The 22,885-nt window shown below is 41.9% G+C and overlaps 1 protein-coding gene across 1 annotated transcript; it reads right to left on the bottom strand.

The window, feature by feature from the left end:
* Window positions 1-5,372: 5,372 nt before the first annotated feature.
* emx1 (empty spiracles homeobox 1) lies at window positions 5,373-20,237 on the bottom strand. Its single transcript, XM_088632752.1, has 3 exons — window positions 19,514-20,237; window positions 13,478-13,662; window positions 5,373-8,929 (listed from the first exon to the last, which is right to left on the bottom strand). The coding sequence occupies exons 1-3, from the start codon at window positions 20,199-20,201 to the stop codon at window positions 8,762-8,764; spliced, it is 1,041 nt and encodes a 346-aa protein (XP_088488878.1). The 5' UTR covers window positions 20,202-20,237; the 3' UTR covers window positions 5,373-8,761.
* Between the last annotated feature and the right edge of the window lie 2,648 nt (window positions 20,238-22,885).

Raw genomic sequence — 22,885 nt, 5'->3', positions numbered from 1 at the left:
CGTTTTGTGCTTTTCTTCAGTATTTTGCAATGTATCCACAAACATTTTTTTTGTTTCCGTGCTACAATTCACATTTGCAGATATGTACGCCACTTGGCAATTTGTTCACGTTTCAAACTCTTGTGAGCAGCATATGTTAGAGACCAACATATGAATAGTGAATATGTCACTATTAATACACAGTATCTGTAGAAACTACAAAGCTATGTGGTGTTTAACCACAGCTTAAGACCTCAGTCCAAAAATAATGCTAATAATTACCAGAGATGCCCCTTTCAGTAAGTACAGATCTTGTTTTCTACTGACTGAAGATTAGGTTATCTTCCGAACAGTACAGACCTCCTTAGTTTCTTGCTTACTATGTCAGAGATTCCAAATTAAACTTTTTTAGAAAAAAAACCTTGATAAAAATAACTTTTTATACAAAAACAAACAAATTAGCACATTTAATTTTCATTTGGCTTCAAAGGCACTTGGCTTCATTTCATCAACCATCATTATGTATATTTCCAGTTTCCCTGAGCAGATCAGAGTGGCAGTGGACATACTGGAACTACAGTCAGCTAGCTCGAATTAACCTGGAGAGTAACTTCCTGTAGTCCCATCTGTCAGCGTCACTGAGACGGGCTCAGGTTGTGGTTAAAAATACTTCAATTAATGTAAACTCTGACCTTGGCGCCAATGGTTTCTGTATGTATCAGAATAAGTATTAAAGCCACTGTAGGAATAGTGTGTTCACCTTCTTCGGAGCAGCAGTACTCCACTTTTCCACTCTGTATTTAATAGGAGATGTGGCATTTCAGCCCTGAAGTACAGAGAGGTACTGCATCCTTAGTTTCAGATGCTGGCTTGGTCTAGCTAAAAATATCTACCTTGAGGTACCTGACTAATTTGTTCCTTCCCCCTTGGTTTCTCAGTAATTGGAGTGAAAAAGGAAACTCACTTGTGTCAGATAGCGCCTCCACTTTCCAAGACAGGCTGCTGCGGGTGTGTGTTGCAGCTGACAGGCGCATTAACAGCAGCAGTGTGTGGCGCAGCACGCAGGCCCCCAGGGCCCGGCACTTCTCCCTCCCTGCTCCCCCTCTCCCTTCCGCGGCTGCAGGTGAGATCGGATTCCCGGAGAGAGGGGGGCAGCGCTGATTATTTGTTTATTTAGCGTTGTCAAGTTCTGGTAGACGTGGGCCTCGTTAGGGGGCCCTGTGGGCAGACACCTGACTGGGGGCCTGTGTGTCGCACGCTCTGTCCCCGTCTCCCAGGGCTGCCCGCTGCTCCCCAGGCCTCTGTCCCAGCGCCTCCTGGCACGCGCGGTGCCTTGCATCCTGGAGAAATGGCTCCATTGTTTTAGAATGGGAAAGGAGCACCTCAGTGAACATGTAGGAGAAGATTAGCCACTAGCTCACAACCCATTGCCTCACTGTTCCTTTTTGGTCCGCCCTATGGAAGCAATATGCCTCTGCTAGAAATGCAGTTTTCTTTTCTAAACGTATGGTGCTTTCTTGAAGAGATTAAAAATACTGCAACACCTATAATTATTAATTCTGCAACACAAGTCAATTAAGTCCTGAGTATGAATTATTATGAGAGGTTGTCAAAAGCTTGTTAAGAAATGTTGGAGCTCTCCTGTCCTTTTGGAACTGTCAAGAGATAGCAAGTGTCAGAATGCCACCCAGCACACAATAGCATCACCTACACTGCATGAGGCAGCTACCGTACATCTTATGCAGAGGAACACGACTCTGCTCTGGGGGCAAGTCTGCCTGGGCGATAGGTGAGGAATGAGGCAAGAGGAAAGGTTCTGGTTCCAAGAACTGACTGAGTTCTGTATTCCAAGCATTGCTGACATGAATGTGGATTTCCCAAATGGAAATCGGAATCGACTGAGCACGGCCATGATCAGGGGTTGTGAGCTGAGACGCCTGCAAGCCAGTCCCCCTTTCATTTCTAACTTCTAACTTGCCATCTAACCAGAAAGGCTGGATGTCAGAGGAATGTGTGTGTATCTGTAGTCCCCTTGTGCAAGGTAGATTTTCATAGTCTTCCTGTTGCCCACGTTGGCCTGGTAATGTGTTGCTTACACCCACTACTCCCTTTCCCTGACTAAAATCCTTTCTTGACTTGCAGCAGACTTTGGGAACAGACAATGTGTTGGTTAATACAAACAGATGTGTCACACAGAGAAAGGCATGCCTGATTCACACCTTGACGCTTCACGCCAACAAGCCTCACCCCCTGCAGAGGACAGAAAAGGAGCAGGAGCTCAACACAGCATTTCAGCCCACATCAGGCAGACCTGGGGCCCCTGGTTCCTCCTCCCTGGATTAACAAGCCAAGGACCTGTTTCGCCGGACAGCTGCTTGCTGGGAGCTCCACAAACCTGGCCCCAGTCTCAGCCCTGTAAAGAGAGCACTGTGGGCTGCTGCAGAATCGCACCGCTTTAGATAGGAGGGTGTGCAAGAAAGGAGATAACTGAGATTCTGCTAATAAACTGAAGTCTATATTTGGTAGCAACACTATTAATAAAGGATTTTCTCACATAAACGAGTGATAAAAACACTATTCATACCAAGAGTTAGAGCACATTGTATTCTCTGCCTTCTCTTTCTATTTTTTTTTTCTTGGAAACAATGTTTTGTTTCAGGAGCTCCCAGTTTTCTGCCTGGTCTTTACTGGACTGATGCGAGATGTCATGTGTGGTATGAAACTGTGGTCCCTGAGACAAGATCTCCATTCTACTCCTCCGTGACAGCAGAGCCCAAGCGCTGAAGTCCCCTGTCTCACTAAGCCTGCAAATCAGCATGGGAGGCTTCAAAGCCATAGGGAGTCTTAGGTTGACATCTCTGTTACAGTTCAGTAAGTGATTTAATCCAGCACACTCACTATTTCTCTCCAAAAGCACTCGAGTAGACCCACGACACATCTATAAGAGAAACAACAACACTTTCATGGCCGTGCAACAATATAAAGACCCTTCCTGAGATGTTCCATTATATGAAATTCATTTTTTTTAACTTTATATTTTATTCAAACCTTACATGCTCAAACTGAAGACCTCTAAGGATTAGTTATGTTACTCTACTGAAGTTATATACTGTGTTCCACAGTGTTCATAGACTAACACGAGAGTCAACTCAAATCTTGAGCTCAGCTTCACCAATTGAGAAGACTCCAAGGTCTGTTTGGAGCACCTGGCAAATTGGGCCCCAAAGTTCCCGTTGCCCAGGCAACCGCTGTGGAACAGGAGAGCTCTGTGGGAAATGCGCAGAGACCCCGCCCCCCTGCCTCGCCCTTCAGAGGGAACAGCTCTGCGGTATGACAGGTATGTGAATCAATGCAGATCACTGAGCCCCACATTAACACCTGCAGCAGGTATAGAATATCCTCCGCACTCAAAACAACCTGCCTGTCCCATTGTGTTGGAGATCTCTCTGGCTCCCAGATTTCGCCCTCTTTGGATGATGAAGCTCACATTTACCTTTTGCTGTGCAGCGAGGTATTTATTTTAACATGTTGCTGTATCACTCAACGTCTTCCCTTACCAAACAGCTCTGAGTCCAAAATACAGGCCTATTATAAAGCACTTAGGGTCATTTACCATACGAGTCACCAGAACTCTTACCGATAGCTTCCTTCCGCTTCTTTTGTGATGTGTTTAGTGAAGTGGAGGATTTCAGGGGCAGAGGCTGGCTTCAGTACCGAAGTAGACTGACCTGGGTATTTGTCAACTTTGAAGTACCACATGACATTTATCTAGTTTCAGATCCTAAACTAAAAATGTCAGTATCTAAACAGATGAAGATGGAATGTATAAGTCTCGGGCTCTGTCTTTCTGTAAGTAATCCATCCATTTTCTAGCAACTTCTTCCAACTCGGACATGGGGGAGCCAGGGCCTATCGTGGAAAACAACAGGCTCAAGGCAGGGTACACCCTGGATGGGTCACCAGTCCAATGCAGGGCTTACGCAGACACAAACAGGCACATGCTCACACCAGGTGAGTTTTCCCAGAGCACCTGGAAGGAGGAAACCCACACAAACACAGAAAAGGCATACAAACTCCACCCAGCGCTGCAAGGAAGGTATGCTAACCACAGCACCACTGTGCCTTCCTCTTTTGTGAGTTATATTTTATTTAATTGTACAATAATTATTACTAATCTTATACCTTATTGGCTTAGTAGCAACTGAGCTCTAGCAGTAATAATTGGCTGTTTTGGACAAAATATATTTTGTCTGGTATATTAATTTTGATTAAATACAGAATTAAGTCTTTATAACATGTTTACTATGGACTTATAAAGAGATTTTCGCCAACCATGAAGTGTTACCACAGTAAAAGAAATGTTGTTTTAAATTATCTTTCCATATTTGAGAATGCTTGTTCTAACAAAAAACGTGACTGATGAAATTTGAATGTATAAAGTATTATGATTATCAATTTTAGAAAGTGGCCCATCTTTAATTCTGGCATCTTGGGGCCAGTGTACAAACTGTGAGAGGTAAAGTATGCAGGCTGGAAGCTGGAGTCCAGACACACTGTTGGTCTCAAGAGCCACAGCATTAGGTACAGTAAGTCACAGCAGGCTCAACCAGTCTACAGTAAGAGTTTTTTTAACTCAAGTCCAACTTCAACCAGCAGCTGAAGGTGTTTTAATTCACAGTATGCTATAACAGGGTATGCCTCAGTGTTTTATAACTTTGCTGTGTAAAACACACCAACACCTCTCCCTGTATGCCACAATTGGAGATATGTGAATCTAGCATCAGTGCAGTAAAGACAGCGCGACAGAAGAGTGTCTGAAGAGATGTTTGCTGTGTGGAAACTGAATGGAAGGAGTTGGGCGTTCCTACTGCATTCCCAATCATTCCTTCATACAGAGAAGGGTTTGTGCAAAGTGAACTGTGAGGAAATGTCCTGCACTGCATTTTGGGCCTGAACAGTGAAGACTACAAGAGGACCTGCACCAAGTACGGTATTCAAAATCCTCACCGGCACTGATGGTCAACCCAGAGGACTTTTCAGAACAAACAGTAAAACATGAACTAGAGGACACTAGTGGAAACTATGTGAAAGCTTGTTTAAAACTGAGAACAGGTGGCACGTTTACACAGAGGGTTGTGGAAGTATGGAACAAGCAACTCAGATATGTTAATAATTCCTATGAAGAATAATAATAAAAGTGATCAGGCCCCACATTTCAAGATTTGCCTTAAATTCTAAGAAAACAAAATGCCTTTTTTATGAAATTGATTCTTGTTTTGCTCCGCCTGCAGATGAAAAGCCACTCAGGCTACAGGATGTTACCCTACTAGCCAGCTGATGGGCTCCAGGGTCAGATTCACCTGGCAGGACACCTGCACCCAAGACTGGAAGCACGGTTTGGGCTTTTATTTCTGAGAACAAATGTGATGTTGATAAAAAAAATGTATTCATTACATTTAACAAGAGAGGAACAAACTGAATTTTTCAGTTAAAAATAAATCAGTATGAACCTTTTAATCATCACAGAAACAGGGATGTTTACTAATGTTCATAACCGTTCTATGAGATACAATTTAATTCCACTTTAAATTGATAGAAGTGTATCTATTTACACACATCACTCTGCTGTAACTGTCAGCATGAAGAGAGGTTAAAAACTCCAAACAAGAGAAAGCCATTCAGCCTGTCTTGCTCAATGGGGTTGTAGTTCGTTAATGATGCAAGCTGTGTCTTTTGATTCTTGGATCAGTCTCTGGCAGTGCTGGGAACCGGGAAAACTCAATTTTCTCTTTTTTGTTTCCTTTAGTCTAATATGTTCATTGCTCGGCCCAGGTATTCTCTTACTGGTCACCACTGAGGTGTTGGAAAGTCTTAAATCACTGCTAGAGCTTCAGAAGGTCAGAGCTCAGACACTAACACCTGTAATAGGAGGTTTAATAGTCAAACAGCTAGTTTAAGATATAGGGCGTGAATACTTAATTCTGCCACTCCAGAAGTGTACAGAATTGTAAAAATAAGCATTCACACCTGTATCTCAAACTGGCTAGTTGACTAGAATTGCTAATTAGTACTTACTGGGATGAATGAGCATTCAGCAAACCTTGTCAGATAAGTGCAGTTTATTAGTAAATTGGTGAATATCATTGCTGGGAGATGGAGATCATTAGTACTTATGTCTGAAGTTGAAATTTAAGAGCATTTCAATATTCATTCAAATGTTCTCCTTTTTAGAGAAAACCACTTTAGTTTTTTTCTAAAGAATCCTGAGTTTGCCCCCGTTGTGAGTGTGAGTCACCGCAGCGCCGAGGACATTAATTATCAATAGGGATAGAGAGGAATGAGATGTTTTAAAGACAGAGAGCTCCGCTCACTGTGTATTGGAATCTCATGGCCTGGAATCTGTGCTGCAGGCTATTTCAGAGAAAGCATGGTGGGCAGCTCTCTGGAAACGCAGCTTAACACAGTGGCAGCAGCTTCTAACTGCGTTCAGAATGAGAAAGCAGTCGTTGTCTGTCTCTTATACGCCAAACTGCGACCTTTCATGGAGAGGTGCTGAAAACAGTGGCAGGTTATATGGATAGAAGAACTACACCAAATATCCCCACCCTACACCGTTCAACTGGCTAAAATATGAATTCCAGGGCATCTGGAATCAGTGCGCACGGTGTTAGTCTAACCCAACTGCTAACCAGAGCTTTATAAATTAAATAAAATAGCCTCTATCCTGAGCTACATGGAAAATGTATTCCAGCAGTTGCATTTGAAAGCTATGTTCAATATCTGACACTTCCAATACTGACTTGGAAAGACAGATGAAGTCACTGGATACGAACAAGAAAGGAGAAAGCAAAAAGGTCTCTCTCACTATCCTGGTGGCAAGACCAGGCTTTTGTCCGGAAACACTATAAAGAACCTACAGCTCTGGTCTGCTGTGCAGTCATTGTCTTCATGGATGGAACAAAACATGGCTGAAGACAATGGTCTAGTTCAAATGCAGTGTCAGGTGAACTGAAAGATTCTGTCCTGATGAGGAGGCACCCATGGGAGGGGGTAGGTGTTGTGGCTCACTGAGGCTGGCGGGGGCAGGTAGTGTTTCCCACTGAGGTTGGGAGGTGGGAAGGCAGAATCCAGGCACTGTCACCCTGGAGCTCCTGCTCTGCAGAAAGACAAGGGCCAGGCTAGGGGAATTCTAGCTGGACATTCAGCTCAAGTCAGTGAAGGAGCTGTGGACACTTGTGATGGGTTTGTATCGCTGTAGTCACTCGAATTCCACTGTCGGCATGGGTCTCTGTGCAATTACATACTGTATAGTTAACTGTGTTGCACCAATGAGTCTTAACAAGGAAGAAAGAGTTATCTTTGGCTGCAAACTTTAGCTTTCTACTGGGAAGTGAATAAAGATAGAATAAAAAGTTATAAGTTCCATCTCCTGTCATGTTGTAAATGGTCAAATAGCTAGATAATTTGCATATGCATAATTAATTACAACTACTGCATTGCAACTACTACTCTAAGATTCCTATGCATGCACAAGTATATTAAAAAGTGTATCTACTGATTAGAACCAGAATTGCCTTCACTGTCATTACTTCATGCTGCATTCAGTAGTGAGTAAAATGAGGCATCATGAGTCTGAGCTCTGGCCTTCCTTACTCAAAGAGTAGTGGGTGTCTGGAACACCAGTGGAAGCTATGTGGTTGAGGTCCAAACCTGGGCACCTTTTAGAAACTGCAGGATGAAATTTTATATTCACTTGGCTACTAAATTACCAGACAAGCAAGATGGGCCAAATGACTCCTCCGATTTGCAGACGTTTCTGATGTTCTGACTTCCAGTCAGAGTGTGTGTCCATATGGGCTTGAGCAGCTCATGTTTTTTTGCTGCTCATAACCTGCAAACTGGGACATCACTGCAAACCCACAGCAGTGCCTAAACCTACACCAAGCTCCGCACAGAAAGAAAGGGAAATAAATATAAAGTTCTCTCTCAATCTGTTAGGTCAGAGTAACCACGAAAAGGCATTACTGTCAATCCTTTAGTCCAGGCAGAGATGTGTAAATCGCACACAGCAGCCACAGCCTGACGATCGATGAAGAGCACTCAGCACCTCCTTCTTCTTAACAGCTAGTTTACTGGGATTCATTTTATACAAGATGTTTGGGTTTATAAAACATTTGTGCAAAATGGCAGCTTCCTTGCAAAGACCATGGACTCCCCCCAACTCCAAGGACAAAATCTAAATGCCAACACTGCAAAGACCCTGTTGTCTGTGCGCCACCCAGGGACTTCTCTTGACAAGCACTGGACATTTGACACACACACAGGAGGATTCTTTCTAGACAGACATCAAGGGCAGACGGGTGAAGGCTGTGGAGAAGAAGGAGCATGGGATGTCTTTCTCTTGAGTGGATTTTCAGTATAAGTCTGGATGGACCCGAACAGCTTGCAGGGATTTACTGCAGATTGGCTGTGAATGTACAAGGTGCTGCACAGTTACCTATGCAAAGCGGAAAAGAACAAGACACACAAAACTCCCCCTGTCTTAAATGTCAGTATTCTAGCAGTCCACACCTTCTTGCTTCATCCAAGAGAGCTCTGCTGTGTTCCCAAGTCCATCTTTTCCCATACGGAGAAAATCCTCTCCAGTTCATTAAACAAAATGAGCTTAAAACCTCTGCAAATGACAGATTCTGCCATTGCTTGTGTTCTTCAATATATCTCTTTATATCTAATAATATGACATAATAAATAGAGTGCTGCCGGCAGGAAGTGAGAGCAGGGGCTAGTCGTCGGACGTGACGTCAATGTCCTCAGAGCTGGCCTGTTTGGTGGCGATTCTCCACCTGTTGATGTGATGGGTGCCCTTCTTCTTCTGCTGGCACTCTGGGCCCTCCTCCTCCAGCTTCTGGCGCTTGTACTTGGTCCTCCTGTTCTGGAACCACACCTTCACCTGGGGAAAGAGGAGGACAGGAGGGTGAGAGGGCTCACTCACGCACCAGGGACCCTCAGTCTTGGCTCAGTCCTTCTAGGGGAACAAACTGGATTTATGACATCGCTTACTGCAAATGGTGCATGAAAATGTCTGTCTGACACTTCAGGTCCACTCAGAAACCCAAGAGATGTAGAGTTTTCATTTCCCCAAAAGTATAAAGGGGATATCTAGTATATATATATGTCATATTATTTGCTCATATGGGGCACCAGTGATAATCACAGACATAAAAAAACAGACTGCAGTTTATGACGACAAAATCCATTTCTTTAAGGAAAATATGGAAAACTCTTTCAGGTATTTTAACTTACTCTCAAAAAAATAGTGCCCCCTGCAGTGGAGAGAGTTCAGGAGAGAGCTGGGAGAGATGAAAATCTAGGAAGACGGTATGTGTGGGAGATTGCAACAAGGAGTTTGGATCTCCAGCAACACACCCAGAAAAACTGGTACTCCCCCTTGAGCTCGGCTGTACCAGGACTGAGTACAATTAAAAGTGACTGAGGAAGGCAGAAGGAAACAACAGCATGATGTAGACTGATTGTTTGAGGGTGCAATACTGGTCCTTTCATAATCAGCTTCCTTTCCTACATCAGATCTCACTGCATCAAAAGAAACAGTTGAAAGTTGTCTTTGAGAAGATGGCGCAGTGGGTGGAGTGGCAGCCTGAAGCCTTTCACTAACACAGTTAAGTATAGGCAGGCATGTTCATGAATGACTGGGAAAACTGTGGAAGTGTTCATCTCAAAGAAAAAGCATGGAAGGAGCTAACAGGTCAAGAGTTGTGTGCTGTTTGCAGGAAAATATGTAGGTAAGCTTGTGATGATCTTGAGCCAATTTGCCAACGTACTAGCAGGAGAAACAGTACAGACACATTTATACAGCAACATTAGTGCTCAGGTCTTCAGTATCAGTGAAATCCAGTGAAAAGAAACTTTGGTTTGGGATTTTGTCAGCTGACAATAACTTTCTGGAACTGAAAATATTGTCCAATTTTAACACAACTGTCAAACTGCCATAGCAGACAGAAAGTTGTTCTGAGTTCTCTCAGAGCTCCTTAGACAATCCAGCAGTAACATTTTTAGAATTATTGTTCAGTTTTGTTGGAAAATATCATGAACATAGATGGCACTTACAGCATTGAAATAATTAATCAAGTATGCAATATCACTTTGCTTAAAATATCCTGCATTATATACAGCCTATATGCTTGAAATGTAGTGCTTTGTGTGAGTCTAACATGTCTTCTAGATTTGCACAACTTATATTTTGAATATTAAAAATATTTATATTTTATATTTTGCACAATTTATATTTTGACACCTGAAGAAGGCTCCACGGCCGAAACGTTGTGTTCTCTTTCTTCTTTTTTCAGCATGGAATAAACCTATTACTTGTTCCTTTGCAGCCTACGCATGCTGACGCAGCTACCCACCTGAACTACTACAATTTATATTTTACACTTTGAAAAACTGATAGGAAATATTTTCCTGGACAAAAGCAGCTTGAAAAGCTACTGCAATAAGTGTATTATTACCCTTGTTACTTTTATCTGACTTCCCTAAATAAGAGGCTGAGCACTACAGTTCTCTCCCATAATTGGTTTGGACAGAAACTCTAGCTGATAGCTGGGAAACACAGCACCTCTTACAGTGCAAGGTGGTTATACTGAGCCAAAATACAGCACGCCATCTGCTGGCTACTTATCAAACTCATGGTCAAGACCACGGCTTGCTCAGATCGTAGCCTGTTCACCTCATGTGGGTTGCAGAGGCAATATCATCCAAATGATCTGGAAAAAGCTGGTGATATAAAACCAAAGTGCATCCTGATGGTTGGACCCCCTGAATTGCTCAATATCTTAAATGAATCACTAAATTGTTCCAGGTCTTCAGGTCATGGGTATATTTATATTCCTTGTGAACCCTGTGCCTTGTCTGTAAGGAAAGAAAGATCTTCTTTCACTCACATCCATTCAAAGTACTCTTAATAGCTCCAGTGATTCTTCACTGATTGCCCAGAGCCTATTCTGGAGGCACAGGATACAATCTGGTCTCCTCCGCTGGATGGGAATTCAGCCCAATGTTGGGGTCACATACAGACAGGCCATTCTGAAACACCTATTCACCTAGCAAGTTTATGAGGGGTGGGAGGAAACTGGCATGCCTGGAGAAAGTCCACATGAGTGCAGGGACCCAGGGGCTGTGAGGCACCAGTACTGACCACCACCACAGCATATTGCCCAGTATTTGGGCTCTAATATTTAGGTTGTGAGAATCTGCACAGCAGGAAGAGGATAAGTCATAAAACAACAATGAACATATTTCTATTATTAACAACAAGTATTAAAAACAGAGTGGTCTGATAACCCTATTTCTATGATCCAGCCATGCTGTTAATGATCAGACCCTCAGGATTATGCAACATGTTCTCACTTTGACAAAGTCAGTATTTGGCCTATGGATTAATGGTACTTATGAACAAATGCGATCGTTAATTCTATTTATCTGTTTAAAGGAACGCTTTGAGGCAAGTTTGTTTCTCGCACGATTTGTGATTCTAAACTGTGCATAACGAAAACATGGCTGTACTTCAATGATATCTAAAGTCTATACTTGATTATATGTGAATAGCAACAGTATTTTTAAAATACGTCTGCTGAAATTTGCTCAAGTAGCGTAATAACGAGCCACGTTCCCTAGAGACTCTCTGGACAGGTATAGAAGTGAATTCACAGACCCTGATCCTGCTGACCTGTTGGCTGAAACCAGGAAGCAAACAACATGTCTGAACATATTGGTCGACATAATTTTAGCACCAGCCAACTTCAGCGCACTTCTCGTCGAAAAGTGATCTTTCTTTCATCAGAACAAATATTTGTGAATTTGTGTCGGTGTTCCCAGATATATTCTTCATCACTTAAACATTGAGCTTGTATTTTTCTTTTTTCTTTGAGTATGTATCCCCTAATCGATTCTAATTCTCACTCGTTACTTTAGCGTCTACACGGAGGAAATGACGTACATATCACAAGGAAATGTTTGTCGTTTTGATGTACAAAACTAATTCCAGTTCACAAAAGTGTCCAGAGGAAACAGTGAGAAAGTTAGATTGTAGCTGGCAATAACAGCAGTGCATTAACGGTTGCTTACGGAATAAGACCCCACTTACGCCGAATAAAGATCCATCTGCTAGTACGCTGTTGGTGTAATGATTTAATGAATTAAGCAATTTGAGACGTTTCGCACGTTTAGGTTTTTATTATTATGCCCATCGTTCATGTAGAGTGGTTTCATTTTAAAATTAATTCTTATGATATAAAAACAATGATTTCCTCGGTTGATTTCCTCATCAATTAAATTCCAATAAAACTCAATAAAAGAGACCAGTATATTATATAACTATTATAGAATTCAGTCGTCTGATACTTGAAAACCAAATGCATACAATAAACACGATTTTATTATTAACTATTTTACTAATTGGATTTCGTTTAATATACATTTGAGAAAAATCGACTAGCTTGTGTTAATTTTTAAATACATCATTTCGACGACGAAGAGATGAACACAGTGGAATTATCTCAACTATTTGAAATGTGTACAATCTCGCCAGTTGTGCTATCTGTAGTTGTGATGTGATGTGTAGTTGCCGCTAATATTTTTTTCATCATTACGTGTACAATGTTCTTCCTTGGAGATCCCTTGGCGATGATGGTGAGGTGGCGGAGGAAGAACTTCGCACGGATTCCAGAATAGCGCCTATGTTTGCACGCAAACTGCCCCGGGCCTTGGTGTCTTTGCTGATGGGGCAAGCCCTGAAAAAGGGCGCTCTCTCGACGCTTTTTTGTTCCGAGGTGATTTTGCGCTGGTCGGCTCGGATTTTTATTCGCACGCCCTGGATGAACAGATTGCGAATGGCTCCAAGCAGTTTCAGAACCCTGACAGAAATGGACCCATGTCTCTCTATAAATAATTCACAAACTACTTGAAACATCTTAACCTATGAAAATGCCAATCTCCCCACCTATCGCAAATTAGGAACATGTGCTTTGGTGGGGATATGTAACTACCTGGAGTCTTTACCTAAAGGACGTCTATTAATCACACAGCCCCGCAGCCGTGCAATTTGTCATTGATACAGGGTCGAAGTTTAGTTGCAGCCTGACCTGAAGTTAAATGTTTTGATCGGTTGTCGTATAGATTCTTATGTGAAAACACACACAACTTTGCGATCACGACAAGTGCTTTGGGAAAAACACTACAGACCATTTTTATTAGTAGTTCAGGTGGGTAGCTGCGTCAACATGCGTAGGCTGCAGAGGAACAAGTAATAGGTTTATTCCATGCCGAAAAGAGAAAGAAAAACACAACGTTTCGTGTTTTTCACACCCGGAGAAGGCTCCACAGCCGAAACGTTGTGTTTTCTTTCTTCTCTTTTCAGCATGGAATAAACCTATTACTTGTTCCAATGTTATTAATGGCTGTTGACCGGAATGACCAGGATTACCTGGGTTTCGGAGAGGCTGAGGCTGTTGGCTAGCTGCTTCCTCTCGGCCCCCACCACATAATGGTTCTTCTCGAAGGCTCTCTCTAGCCGCAGGAGCTGAGACGGGGAAAAGGCGGTCCGGATCCGTTTGGGTTTCCTGGCGAAGGGGCCGTGCAGCAACAGCCCGTCCTGGGAAACATCATTTCCTGGGAACACAATCACAGGGCGAGTCAGAGACCGTCTCACGAAACTCCCACGGACTTTGTGCGCGCAGGCGAGGCGCTCTATTGGAGTTTAATCTACTAGAAACGGTCTCAGCGCCGCACGGATAGACTCCTAATTATCCCGGGATTATTACCTCCCCGGGGTTACCAGATTGAAAGGAAGTGACCCTTGTGTACCCCTGTGTGTTTAACCGCTTTGTGGCTCTTTTTCCTCTTGTCCCATTCCTTGATGAAAATTAGCCTTCTTTACACAGCCGGTACCTATCCGTGTATGGCTTTTTATGCACGGCTGAGAAGCTTTTTACTAATTAAAGCCAAAAAAATGGGAATAGCGCGTATAATAAAGACGGAACAGGCAACAATAATAATTAATTTTATTATTCCACAATTATCTTCGTTTGTTTTCAACTGTCTTTTGTGCTGCTTTATAATATCTTGAAATTCTCTAGTTGTAAAAATAACTACCAAAAACGACGATTATAATATCTTCATCAAATGAAGTTTGGCTGAGGTGAGTTACTTTTCTAAAACAAGCCGAGGCCCCTTGCTAATTCACGCACTCATGCCTCACCTTAACGCACAAATCCGCCTTTTGATTTTGTGTTGGTCTTGGCGCTTTAGACGGTGAATTTGAATAACCGCGATATGGATACAAATCCAAATAAACTTTCGAACAATCCGATTTATATTAATTTTGCATCATTTTCGATTCATTCATTTCATTTTGCATTTCTCCCGTAAACGGAAACGGATTTTTCATTCCTGCCATTTGTTTGCGATTAAGGAAAGCAGCAGAAAACAGAAGGACTCGGGCTATGGACCCTGTAGTGAAATGTGAGGATTCTGGATGAGGTTCGTCGTCGTCCTCCTCCTCACCCTGTAGTCAATCACGGGATGTCATCCGGAGCAGATTAAAGTCGCCGACAACTCTAAGAGCTCGACTCTTAACCCCCAATTTGTGTAGTTCGGTCGAAACATTCTACGAAACCCATGTGAGCCCCCTAATTAAATCCGTCATGTATTTAAAGTGCATGAGATTTCTGTATGTATAATCATAATTTAACCATTCTTTCCTCAAAATTTCCTTATTTGTGAACTTTGTAATTTCATTAGTTATATCACTGAGGACTGCCTGCCTGAGAAACTGCCTGGTGTGTCTTAAGGCTTTTCTTGAAACTGTGCGGAACGGGATACTAATCGCATAGAGCACAAACAACAACACGACAGGTCGTAGCTGCAGTGCTCGCAGTTCTGATCTGCAGTACGGGGCCTGACAGAATCCCCCGCGGTGACCATGTGGAAAATCCTATTAACCCGTCTTGTAATGGGACAGCGATCTGAGAACAGATTTAATCACGCATCCGAAGAAGAGCTGGAATTAAACTGTTTTCTGTCTTAACTAGTCACTCATCATCATCATCATCATCATCATTATTCAGCTACACTCTGTGCTCTCTAAAACGATCAACATTCTCTTAATATATTACAGTTTTCTACCGCGAAAGGCGCTATATATATAATTAAGGTTGTTATAATTAAATGACGTAGCAAAAACTAATTCACAGATTATAACGAAATGATTATTTATAGTATTCAATTTATCGTAACTAAATTGTACCGTCTTTTTTTCCAGAAGTACAAGGGAACCAACCGCAAATCTTGTATTATGAAGACACGTTTTAACATTAAAAATACCACTTCGATTACACTAGACAGAAGGCATCCCGGATAGCAAACCAAACAAGCAGCTTCAAAGCCCGATATTGAATAATTGAACTTAAGATAACATCAACAAAATACAACCACTGCTGTTGTTATATAAACTGTATATATCCAAGAACCGTCAATGATTTCAAAATAAATTTCCCGCCCTTAGTCAACGATAGTTTCCATGCAAATAGTTTCGTGCAATCTCTATTTGTAAACATGCGTTTACCCTTCCATTGTATCAATGTATGAAAATACAGATACAGCCGTCGTCCATCAAGTTCAGGCTTTTAGCTTCAAACTGTGCAAAATACATATGACATACGTTATTAAAAGACTGTATGTTAAAATTAAGGGACAATTGGAAAACATTAACTTCCGGGTGTATTGTCAAGAGCTCTGCATTCTGTATAAAACTGCTAGGAGAGGAACCTTTCTTCGGGACACCAGGTGACCTGCTAAATCAGAGTCTTCAGGAGAAAACTACTCTTCAAAACGTGGAGGGAAAAAACAAACAAAAGAGAGCTGATGTTTATTACAAAATCGTCTCACGGGACTGGAAGACTGGAAGACAGGCTCAGCCATCACTGACAAAGAAAACATTTCCTTTACAAATTGACTTCACGGGTAGACAATTGTGGCCAATTATCCGGGCAGTCGTGTGTCTGCGCTGGGACATTAGAATCTTTGCGACGCTCCTGTTGCAACCGAGCGGTTGTATTTCTTCTGACATCTGGTTTAATTCCTCCCGAGGGAAATTACAATTCTTTTTTCAAAAAAAAATATAAAACAAGCGAACACTGTACGGTTCCGCACCAATTCGGCCACAAGTAGGTTCCCTGTAATTAAAAATAACACAGTATCTACTATTTTAAATTGGCTGTGGGCGGAGGCTCATTCAATGCCAATATAGTATTCAGTAAAACCCAGCGCTTTTACGTTGTTTATTTTTAAAAACGTTCCCACAACTTTAACAAAATCTTTAACTGTTGATAATATATGCCTGGTTCTTTTAGTGTATGGATTTACGAATGGTCGCAAACGAACCGCAGGCCTAACCGTACTGTAAGCGCTTGAAGTCGGTTACATCTGGTTATTTTCTAATACAATTTACTTTTGTATAAGATAGTCGTGTTCAAAGACATCAGTTCTCTTTGTTAATGACTGTTTAACGAATTAGAGAACTGGTCCCTTCAGCCCTTAAACTTAAAGTAAAAATAGAAGATTGCGAGTTACCTAGACAAAGCTGAATTGTTGGGGAAGGGACAGAGAATCTGTCTGTTAAATCTGAACTGATTTTTCTCAAGAGTTGTGAAGAAGCCCCAGTCAGGCCATACACTACTGAATAGCACTGACTTCAGGCTATATCTGCAGCTGCTTTCTTCACCTGCAAACAACACAATTTGTTCAACCAGTTTTGACAATCTGCCGTCTGAAAGGTTAATTGACAAGGCCTCATTGTCCTGAATGGCCCGTGTAGCCTCAGATAATAAAATAACAGGGGTAACCCAGTTCTGTAGACAGGCGTACATATTGTGAAAACCACTAACAATCTAAATAAGCATTGTTCTTCTTGAAAGACATGAAATTCAAAGAACATTTAGAAATCGGATATTATCATAACTACTTTAGCAATTAATTATTGGAATCTCAGAATCTGCAAACATTTCTCTCATGCCCATCTCCGTGTTTGAATTACATCAGAACATTCCATCAAGGCAACTGAAAGAAAACTATTTTGTAGGTTGCTAAAAGCCTACACTTACATTCGCGGTTAAATTTATTTTAGATGGTGTTCTTTTTATGGGTCTTTGGCGAGGTCAATCGATTTTTACTTCTAACGAGAAATGTCATTAAGATTTTAACTAGTGTTTTATTTTTCATTCATAACTGCGAAATAAATGTTGTTATCAGAACAGCTCTTACTGGACTGTAGTCACACAAAAATTATAGTAAACCCATTTATTTTGCAATGCAGGCTAAAGACTATTATTATTCAACAGGACGATGAAGAGCATTGCAAAAATGTGTTAACTTGTTTAATTGCGTTTGTGCACACTCTGAAACACAAGATACTTTCAAAAGTTCCAAAAACTCAATACACCTACAGTAATTGTAAATTACGGGTTTAGCCCCGAACCCCGCCAAAAAAAAAAACTATCGCCAACAACACAGCCTCGTATTAAAACGGAAACATCACAGTTTTGAGGATATATTCCCCGCACGACAGATCTACAACTCCTTTATTGTTTCGACACAGACGTGTGTTGATGATTTTGTACTGTGATGCGTTGAAATAATTCATTAGAGTGTAACAAACTACACTGCGATGTTTCTTATAACCGTGGCACTATCCGTGAGCTTTTTGCTATTCAAATAATGGTGTAGAACTCCTTATCGCACGCGCAAAAACAAAGCAAAATTGTGTAAACGGCGAGGGGGTAATTTCACAGGCAGGAGGCCGTCAGCGTGCCGGGAGGAAGGCGAGGCTGATGCCCGCTTGCTGATCGCCGTTTTCCAGTAATCGGCTGGTCTCAGCACCGCCAGTGACACAGAACAATTTCAGCTATCTGAGGTACACGAGCCCGTTGCCTGTGCAGGCGTCGCCGGGAGCAAAGCGAGAAAATTTGCTGTCGAGAAGATAACTTAATCTTTCTCTTCCCTCCAAGGACAAAGGCATCCTTTGATGATCTTTTTTATTCTTTTTCTCCACGCTTTCCCCCCCTCAGCCCCGCTCCCTTCACTCGGTGGAGTTCATTGAAAGGAATGCCTGATGAGGATTTGCATTCTGAACTCTGTAATGAGAAGGAGCAGCGCTTCAGGAGAAGAATACTCTTACAGGCTTCCAAAAGCCGGGCACTTGCACAAACACCAGAGGAACAAACAGAGCCTTAAATAAAAATGAATCGAGTAAAAGAGTTGGTAAAAAAAGAAGCACTCTTTAATGTCGCTATGTTTTGAAGTACGTTAATCTGTGGAAATTTGAAGTATATTTCCTTTACTCCTTTAACATAGTTTAACTTTCTTACACGAACTGCTTAATTTACAAATCTGTGGTAGCCGAATTACATCCAGTGTTGGCAATATTGTTTTATTTAGTTTTACAGCTGCAATTATTAGTTGTAGGATTATCAACTTTTGAAGCAAGAGTTACCAAGCATCTGCTCACTGTTTTATTTGTACTTCGAACTCGTATGTTTTTAACCAAATGCTCTATATGTCACATTTACACCGAAGTATGATTGTACATGAATTAGAAATACATAAATATTACCGTAATCATATATAAACAAATGAATATATTTTATTTAATGAAGTGTAACAACAGAAATCCAAACTAAAAATATTTTAGAAAGTGTTCCGACTCAAAATATTTCATTTTGACATATCATGTGTATGTATCATGTATCATGTCTATTTTCTCCACATGTACTCAGTTATGTACACCATGTAGTTATATACACAAGCTGTTATAGATGATTTTATAAAGCTAAAATAATGCGGATTCATTGCTTATTATTCACTAATGTTTAATTTCTAATGGTAAAAGTAAATTGTTTCTAGTTAGGTCAATATACTTTCAGGGCCGTGACTAAGTGGATATATCAATCATTTAATCCACTTATTAGTTATATATTAATAATTAGACACAATTAATAATTTCAAGGAATCAATTATATTGATCTTTTAGATACATTAGTTTAACCCATGTATCAAAGTTTATCAACACACCTGAGAGATAAACGTTTTATGTTTCATGCTAATTATACTTTTATAAATCAATTTAATCACGCACAACAGAAATTTACGCTTTTGCAGTTAACATAATTGTTACTGTCACATAACGTGTCATTATCGATGCCGACTCAATACTAAACCATCACTCAAGGCCATATTAACATAGCCCCCTGCCCGACAGCGACGGTTAGGCGACTTTTCCTTGCCGCCTGGTAATTATGGGACTGCAAATCAAATAACAATGCATTTAGAGAAGGCGCTTTTATTCTAAATATTCACTCCGTTACGATTTTGCCGAATTCCTGAAAGTTTGCTGGTCCTATTCGCGGTCGCATGCACAACGTGCTGCACGCGAAAATGAAAAGTGCTCTGCACATTTAGCATTTACCTTGAAATCTGTGTCCGAAAAATCGGTTCCGTAAAACCCAAGGGTAAAAGTTAATGGGATCGCGGTGCTGGGTTCCGAAGAACGAGTGCGGGTGCTGCAGATGCGAAGACCCGAGCTGGTGGGGGTGCACAGTCAAAGACGGGTGGTTCACCGTCTCGGGGAAGACCAGCTCCGGACCAGAGTACAGGGACCTGCCCGCCTGGCCTTGGAACCCCGTCATGAAGGCATCTGTTGGGTTGGAGTAGCTGAGAGCTGTGGGTCTGATGGGTTCCTCGGCGGTCAGAGGACTTTCCTTGGCCACCAAGGACTCGATTGTGAAACAGCGCTTCGCTGCAGGCGGAAACATGGTGAGACAGTTCAGAGTGAGGTCCGAAAACGGTCGGGTGTCCGTACGCCAAACTATTGCAATCCAAAAAGGGGAGGGGTGGGAGGAAGACGAAAACAGACAAAAAGAATAAGACGGTACAGTCAGGGCGCAACGGAGAGCTAATATCCCAAACACCAACAGGAGAGATGAGTATCCATTCGTCTTGTCTGTGCTGCTGTGGCCAAGTGCGATAGATTCGGCTGAGACTACTGAGGATCGCGAGCGGCTGGGATTTGAGTGAAACACGCTGGTACCTGGCGGGGGCAATCTGATTGGACAACTACACCTGCCCGAAAGGTTGGAAGGGGCACCTGGAGACATGGATCGCCTAGAAAGACGGACTGGAGCCTCTGCAGAGACTTCGTAGCGCTCGAGGCGGCTCACGCGAGAAGGAATAATATCTAAATTAAGCACTTGGTATGGAGAAAAAGCTCGACTTTGTTTTACGTATTTCAAAAGCAGAAATGACGTATAAATCGCAATTACTAACGCCACTTGTAAAGTACATGGTCTGTCTTAAGGGTGACAGATCTGAAATTGAATGCGGGATTTGATGGCACCGCCTATTACAAATAATCTTACTGCAGTCAGAGAAGTAGATTTCCTATTTCAATCGTCTCCAACATTAGAAGACTTTAAATGAAAAAGAAAACTAGACAGGATAAGAAAAGGCGACGTATATTTGAGTTGATTTGTATGGAGTTCAGTCATTCGAGGTTATTTAGGAAGGTTATGTCCGCACTCGTTTTGCATAAATAATGCAATTTAGTTACATTTTGAGTTACTGGAGGTTATCCTTTGGCTACTGCGATTTAACTACACAAGCCAAGGCGTTACAAATAATTAAAGTTGTATTTCTGAATAAAGGAATTTGAATTAATGGATATTAACATAAAATGTAATTAGGTATAAAGTATGATACCTACTATATGATAAGATTATTTTCATATATTCTGGTAAAATTCCCAGCTGCGTAAATGGGCACAAATGTCGCATATAAGCATCTGCCTGATTAATAATAAATTAGAAGTAGTACATCTAAATGACAATTTGGTATCAGGGAACCTGCAGTGGTACTGAGATGTCCAAGCTGGTCACAAAGGACACAGGACGTTATTCAATAGACTAATTCCTTCAAGTTACTATTGTTGTTTTCTACGACTAGACTATTTCCATTACTAGTGCTGTTGGCATTTAACAAATTCTGTTTTGCTTTGCCGTATTTCACCCAGCTGGCAGGGCTGTCTAACGGTTCGAGCTGTGAATGTATCTCAAAGGATTTACACGTCTATGTCGTAGATGCAGTCCAATTTAATAGCGAAATATTTTGTACACACACCAATTCCCAGCTTCTACTAAACGAAAATCGTTCATCTACCGAAAGGGCATTTTCATCAAACCTTTAAAGCACGGAGAAAAAAAACGAGCTACTTTTAAACTGTAGTTTTTAAAGAATTGACAGTTGAGAACAATCGAGTCGTACTAGTTAATTTTGGGCACAGAAGAACAGAGATTACTAAATTAATCGGTTAATCGCCTGTCTTGATAAAAATAACAATTGTAGCCTTTTGTTGGCAATAACATCACACTTTAATTAATTCAGTTAAATGCTGTAATTCGTGTTAAGCATACCGATGATTTATGTTCCAGATGTTCTTCAGTTAAATTATTATTACTTGTTGGCAATTCCTGACGCCTTTTTAACGGTGTTGAATCCTTACTTTCATGTTTTACCATTAATTAATTAGCGACTTCAGAGAAAAGGCTGTACACATATGCAGTCGAAGGCTCGACGTATTTGTGCTGAGGAGGCGTCTTGAGTGGATCCCGTCGTTGTGATCCATCTCGGATGCAGTGCTGCACCTCTCTCAAAACTTCTCTGGATTTTTCCATGCAGACTCAGACCCGCATGCTCTCTGGGCTGTCGAGACGTATTGCGGCATTCCCATCCGTTCATTTTATCCCGAATGGAGCCCGAAGTGTATCCCAGAAACACTGGGCGCCAGGCAAGACTGCACCCTGGACGGGACGCGGTACACCTGAGTACACACATATTGTACAAGTACAGTTTAGGAGTAGCGTAAAACAAGAGTGTATGTCTAGCTACAATGGGAATTTGTGACAGTCGTGTGAAATAAAACGGAAATTCCCTGCGAAGTACAACAGGAACCGTCACTACGGAACAATACCATCCCCTCACGAATATTCACTTGGCGTCAACGCTGTTGTGTCAAAGACGAGTTTAAATCTATCCATGTCTGTCATACATATTGAATGAATCCCAGTCTGGTTCGGTAAGGGACAGACTTCCAAATAGGCACACTTTAGGATGTTTTAAACCAGAGATTACGTCATGCATCTTTTTATTTTTATATTCAATATCCACACATCCATTATTTGTCGAATCCCCTTATCCAGAACAGGGTTGACGGACCTGAAACAGGAGCGAGGCAGGGTGCTGCATGGACGGAGCAGAGTAGACACACAGACACAGACATGCACGCACTCACACCAGGACTCATTTTTACAGAGGCCAACCTTCTGCCTACCAGTATAAGATAAGATAAGATCACTTTATTGACCACGTACAATTTCTTGCATAAGGAATTCGTCTTTTTGTATGAGACACACAGACAGAGAAGCTTCAGGTCAGAGCACAGGGTCAGCCATTGCACAGCACACCTGGAACAGCAGGGGTAAAGAACCTTGCTCAGGTTCCCAACGGAGTAGAATTCCTCTGCCGGCCACGGGATTTAGAACCAGCAACCTTCCAGCCACAGGCGCAGATCCTTAGCCGCGGAGCCACCGTATGTGTGGACTTTAAGAGAAAATCGGAGCACTGGAACTAAACCCACGCAAACACGTGGAGGACGTACAAACTCCACGCAGACAGCAACCCAGGAACTGAACCCAAGGACCCGGCGCTTCGAGGCAGCAATACTAACCAGTGTGCCATCGTGCCGCCCTTTGCTACATGTAGACTGAATATTGGTCAATTGGCTTTT

The sequence above is a fragment of the Lepisosteus platostomus genome, chromosome 1 (assembly GCF_059453375.1).
Source record: "Lepisosteus platostomus isolate fLepPlt1 chromosome 1, fLepPlt1.hap1, whole genome shotgun sequence".
NCBI lineage: Eukaryota > Metazoa > Chordata > Actinopteri > Semionotiformes > Lepisosteidae > Lepisosteus > Lepisosteus platostomus.
Note: the sequence above shows the minus strand (reverse complement) of the source record. Positions and strands in the feature narration are given on the sequence as shown.

Excerpts from the sequence above, each read along its gene's own strand:
- emx1 (XM_088632752.1), bottom strand. The coding sequence starts at position 20,201 with ATGTCTCCAGGTGCCCCTTCCAACCTTTCGGGCAGGTGTAGTTGTCCA. Across the intron at positions 13,663-19,513 it reads TTTCGGACACAGATTTCAAG|GAAATGATGTTTCCCAGGAC; the intron begins GTAAATGCTAAA and ends TTGTGTTCCCAG. Across the intron at positions 8,930-13,477 it reads TCAGCCTCTCCGAAACCCAG|GTGAAGGTGTGGTTCCAGAA; the intron begins GTAATCCTGGTC and ends CTCTTTCCCCAG.